Genomic DNA, 6,000 nt, shown 5'->3' with positions numbered 1-6,000 from the left:
CACCAACTCCATTACCTGACAGGATAAACATTCCGTTTTTGCTTTTTCTATCAGTCTTAGTGTGCTTCAGTGCATCCCCTTTTACACAAAGGCTACTTCCATGCTGAAACAGAGACTACAAAAGATTCTGTTTACATCATAGTCAGAATCAAAAGAGCAACTTAGAAGGCTCCTTTTCTGCAAATCAAGTGTTACGTGAAGTGTAGAAGGTTACGGTAGGCCTACTAGAAAAAATATTTCTTAGCTTGATAATGTTTAAACTGCAGTATAATTAACTGAAATTAATGAGGCAAAATTCATCCCACTCATTTCTCACTATAAAGTATCTCATTATTTTTTGAGTGTTTTTAACAACACTCTGCTGGCCGCTTGACGGAAGAAACGATATTTCACATGTGTGGTGCTACAACTGTAACAGGCTGGTATGTTCAACATATGGATGTTGACAGGTGATCGTATATTTCAATTCTGTTGAATCTGTGTCATTGTAGGGGCAGAAAGCAAAAAATGGCTGGATGTAGGGACCGGCTCTCTAGTAGACTTTAAAATTATTCTGCTTCCACCACATAACAACACTGATCTTCGAACTAGGCCTACCTTTGTTTTAAGGACTGCCAAGAAACGTTAGTATCAAATAGTAGAAACACAAACGGCTGTAATCATGTGTGTTTTAAGGTAGTGCATATATTTCTGTATGTTTGTACACATTTTGTGTTTAACAGCTGTATCTGATACCGAAAATGATGTAGGACAAATCAAGTAAACATGTACTATCCAAATGCTACTATTAATCGAACAGTGAAGCAAACGTTATGGTGACAAATGATAATAAAACAAAAGCAGAACTATGCGCGAAGTTACTACTAATTTCGTGCAAAATACACTTTTGGAATAGCAATCAGCTAAAAATGAAACAGGGCGCGGGTGACTAGCAGTTGTGCAACCATCGAAGTACATTTATCGTTCATGACGCGCACTTCGCCAAAGGCCTCCCGGCTTTCGTCAGTGATATTTTATGATTATGAATCTTTACAGACTAGTTGACATATGCGTGACAAGGCAATTTGGTATCTTTGTCCTCAGGAATATCTTTGACTGAATATGTAAACATAACGCTGAGTGTCAAATATAGAATTAAATAATCAATGTAGCTGCTCTTAAAAAGAAACCAATACCTAAATTCATAACATTTTAATTTGTTTTCTATTTTTTATGAAATACAGTTCAATTATAAATAAACAAGTTCCCGTTTCTGTTTTGCACATTACTCCACTGACTACGTAGTCATACTTGGGTTTATATACACGCGGGCCGGAATAGTGTTTACATTATCGTGGTGCTGCCCGGGTCGAGAGGAGCGAGCTACAGTCAACACTAAGCGAAATGTCGCGCGATCCCGCAACAGACCAACTGGTGAACTACAAGAAGGGCGTTAAGGTTTGCAGATTTTATGTCATCTTGCATCCATTTGGAAATGAGATTAACTACTTTCGTGAAATCATTGATTTTAGTTTGGGTCTGTAAAATATATTGATGCTTTTTTTGTGTTATAGGACATCTACTAAAGTATAAGTAATAACAGTAGCTCGTAAGGCATAGCAGTTATCATTGGTCCATAGAATTTAAGTTTGGTGTGCTCGTATACGTAATAAATCAAAGAAGACTTGCGGCATTTCGCACCCGCTGCCTTTCCGGAAGTGCACAACTGCGTTTTGAATGTGTTTGGGTGGTCATTGCGATCAAGAGCACAATCATTTTCGGCTTCAGAACTGGATTCCGCATAAAAATTTATTTTGCGGAGCTACTTTACTAGCAATTTATCCTTTCTTTTTTCTGAACATCGGAGACACTGTGCTAATTTGTAGCAATTTTGTTATACCAATTACCTTTGTCTTCTGCGTCAACTTTTTTATTTATTTATTTATTTATTTTTATTGAAAACAGCTTCTGACAATGGCATTGGCGCAGAGAATTTATTTCCTAATTTTAATTGTATCCCATAAAAGTAAATCTGAAACTGTGTTGGCAATGAATGAACTCTACAGCAGACAGAGACGCTAAAGCATCTGGACTACTGCGTCTACCCCGTTCTTGTCGAGTCGGAGTTTATCGTAATATGAAATAAAATTCTGTTGCACAAACATATGATTTAACACTTCTACTTTTCTAATTTTCGTAGACGTAATAATGTTCTAGTGTTGTCCTCAGTAAAGTTATGTATACGGCTCTAAGCACTATAGGACTTAATATCTGAGGTCATCAGTTCCCTACTCTTAGAACTACTTAAACCTAATTAACCTAAGGACATCCATGCCCGAGGCAGCATTCGAACCTGCGACCTTAGCAGCAGCGCGGTTCCGGACTGAAGCGCCTAGAACCGCTCGGTCACAACAGCCGGCTCAGTAAAGTCTTGATGAATTTTCAGGCTAGGGCAAAGAATGAGAGTTAACTCAAAACTCAGAGAAATGTAAAGCTGGGACGTCATTAAAAGTAAAATGTACATGACATTTATAGACAAAGCTGTAGCTGGGGGGGAGACATGCTGTACAAATTCCCGCGAATAACGATATGTTGATGAATTACAGTGGTACTGTAGATAGATTTATCAAGAATAAAGGAAGTAGCCAACTTCGGTTCATTGGTAGGATACGGCGAAGGTTATTTAAACAGTTCTTATGTGTTTCATTTCAACTCGAGTACTTGCAGCCCATCAAGTTACACTCACAGCGAATGTCAAGCGTTACAATATGCCAGCGGTATACATAATTTCACTCGGAAGAGTGTCGCAGTTATGGTGCAGTGTCAGAGCTGACACCTCAATAGGAAGACTGGAATATCTGGTGGAAAATTTACGTAGAAATTTTGAAGTACTACAAACGCCAGCCTTGCTAGTTTATAGTGAAACAGAGGAAAAGGTGAAAAGAGGAAATGAAAACTTCATATTTTGATTGCACCAGTTTTGAGTGGTTAGTAGCACTAAACAATTATTGTGCCCGAAGGGAAATTAGTTTAATGTCGTGGTCGTTAGGGTAGGACGACGAAGGGAATCTCACCACCAGCGTTAAACAACATTCGAACGCTACCCGAGATCTACATCTTTGATCTTCGCAAGGCCCACGTGCGTTTTATGGACTATCGCCCCTGCTGCTGGCTTGACGAGCTATATAAATGTCTTATTTCTCTGCGTTTCATACAGAATTATAGCGTTCCAAAAGTGGAAATCTACTTCAGTAAAATATTTAACTCTTTTCGTTAAATTCAAAAACATATCTGCCACTCAGTGTTCTTCCATAATGGCATTAAATATGACTGGAAGAGCTTTTATTCTCATATGGGACGTTCCCTCCACTCTTTTGGAGACATTATGAAGTCGAGCCATTTCTCGGTGACGTTTCCTCTACGCACAAAAAGACATCTTGTAAAGGAAACGCCTGTGAATTAAATTTAAAAAGAAAATAACTTGATAAATTGAACTCTTCCTCAGAGTGGAAATGTAGAGCTTAAGTTAGCTAAGTCTCATGATTTAATTAGTGAATATTTAAAGGCGATACAGCATATTTGTCTTCTCGTCGTGATCACTGAATTAAATGTAACAGATACAGAACTTTTATCAGTAATAAAGAGCAAAATCTTGCTTTATCATATTAAAGCCATTTCAATACATTATTCCCATAAGCGCAGTAGTAGTTGAAAGCTTGTATATAGTGATCTGTGCTGCAGTATAGACACTTTGATTTGGCACGGCAATTACAAAACGCGCGCGACTTTTGAATTTCGTCAGCTGTGAAGATATCGGCTTAGTCGTTCTGAAAGGCAATTGTTACCAAAAGGGAGATTTCCTCCTTTTCCTGTACACAGACCCTCCTGCCGACAGCAACGGGAAAGTAGAAGTGTCGGAAGGTAAGTTAGATGTTAACATCTATTTAAGAGGTAAATAACTACGGTTAAATTGACAATTTTACTTAATTTGCTGAAGTCTCACGTAACTGGGTTCTCATGCCAGCACGGTAAATGACTGTACGGCTCGCAGAAATATCAGAAAAGCTTGTGTTCTAAATCAGAGGGCGTACTATTTTCTTGGAGACTGATATCACATTGGATTTTCCTAAGAGCAGATTCAGAATACTTTAAAGTCAAGAAAAATACGCCGAACACGCTAATCCATGTAGCAATTATCTATAGTTCAAAGGTTCCACGGAGTGCCTGGAAGGACAAACAATTACGTAACGTCTGATCGTTCTCTTAGGAGAGTTGGTAAATTGGAAAATTACGAAAATGTTTCTCTTCACAAATGAGATGTAAAGTCATCAGCTTCCTAAGTAATGCATGAAAAGTTAGCGTTTTTTTAAATCCGTACTAGAATTGTTATTTATCTGTTCTATATCAAGGTGCCATGATTTTCTGTGAATAAACCTCTATGTAATTTTAATGGGATAAAATAAATTATCGTTTATTAAAAGTCCAGATCAGTGGAAAACTTATTTAAAACATTTCTGTATATATGCCATCCATTAGGAGACTACGGTTAGTAAGAAAAGATAAGGGTATGAAACGTAGTTGTGTGAAAATGTGATGGACGCGGCAACGTATGCTTTAGAGTGCATGACTGAATGGCTTTACTATTGACGATGCTGAGAACAGATATTTGTATATGCAGCTACTTAATAACGTATAATATAGGAAGTTTGCCAACGGTAGACAAAACCAAAGTGATAAAATTACAAATACCTGCTCTGTACAATTCCCTCGATAATTACTTTTTTTTTTTTGAAAGGCAGGGAACGTTGTTACTGCATGGACAACGTAATGTACCTTGGCAGAAAAACATTTTGCTAAAAATGGTGAGAATAAACCGTAGTAGTGCGGTACCTATTCTACGATAAAATATAACTATTGTTGATACACTTGTTTTTATAATATAGTTCCACAGCCATAGGCTCTGATCATATGTGTGAATGATTTATGTGAAGAGCGTCAAACATTTTTTCGTATGAAGCTGCAGCGTCCATACGTACTGGGCGTGTGGCCTTGAGATTTTAATCGAAAGCATCCCCATAACTCCCGTGAAAAAATGTCCCGCAATCTTATAGTTATTGAAATCCTTAACACTGCCACGACTTAGACGTTGACCACGGCGCTAGAATCGTATAGAAGTCGACAAAGCCTCCGCGCAAGCGTAAAATACCTATGAACTTACAGGGAAATCGATAGAAGAAATAGGACATTGATCTCGCAAAACGTCCAGTGAAAGTGGAGAACCGGCACAAGCACAACTTCATGCCTTCGTACGGACCGTGAGATAAGAACACGCTCTTTCACGTACCGTACAGCAATTTACGATGAATAAACATAGGTGTATTACACGTCTTGTGTAAAAGAGTGCTCGTTCATAACGTATACATGCTTGATAGGCTCACTGCTCGTACTCGATACACTACAGTGAGGAAAGACAAGAAGACTTTCAATATTCTTATAAACCGCCGCACTAAAACTATCACAATGATAGGCCCTCCCCTGGAAACTTAAGCAATTGTCACTGTGGTTCTTGGTTTAGACCCACATTCGGTCATTTGGAAATAATTTACATCATCGTACTGAGAAGACGCCCTGCTTAGAACAGATATTGCCAACAGCATGACAACAGAACATGTACGGATAACACTCGACGATATGTGAATAAAAATGCTTCGGTTTTTTCGACAGTTTTGATCTGGTTTCCAATTCATTGCGATGTTAGATAACTTGGACTTCTTATTATTATTATTATAGGACTGCAACCTTTGCAGCCGGCTTGATACACTAACTATACCCTTTTTACCTGGCCTGTTGAAAACCCTGATTTTTGTATGGCGGTAATTTGTTCTACAGCATTCATCTTGGATGGTACGAGTGGTCTGTAAGTATGGACCACTGTGAACGTGGCAAGAAACATTGCAGATATGTCTGAGCTGCGAACGTTGCTGCTATTTGAAGACGTGACGTAGTGTTGAGTGCACACTA

General features: G+C 38.4%; 1 protein-coding gene across 1 annotated transcript in view; it reads left to right on the top strand.

Moving 5' to 3' along the window:
• The first annotated feature begins 1,306 nt into the window (after positions 1–1,306).
• The window catches only part of LOC126413638 (catalase), a 67,202-nt gene continuing 62,508 nt past the window's right edge, over positions 1,307–6,000 (top strand). The window contains exon 1 of the mRNA XM_050083280.1: positions 1,307–1,437. Within this exon, the coding sequence (XP_049939237.1) occupies positions 1,384–1,437 (54 nt within the window). The 5' untranslated portion in view covers positions 1,307–1,383. The remainder of the gene's footprint in view (positions 1,438–6,000) is intronic.

Source organism: Schistocerca serialis, chromosome 1 (genome assembly GCF_023864345.2).
Source record: "Schistocerca serialis cubense isolate TAMUIC-IGC-003099 chromosome 1, iqSchSeri2.2, whole genome shotgun sequence".
Taxonomy (NCBI): domain Eukaryota; kingdom Metazoa; phylum Arthropoda; class Insecta; order Orthoptera; family Acrididae; genus Schistocerca; species Schistocerca serialis.
This window is presented reverse-complemented; position numbering and strand designations above follow the sequence as displayed.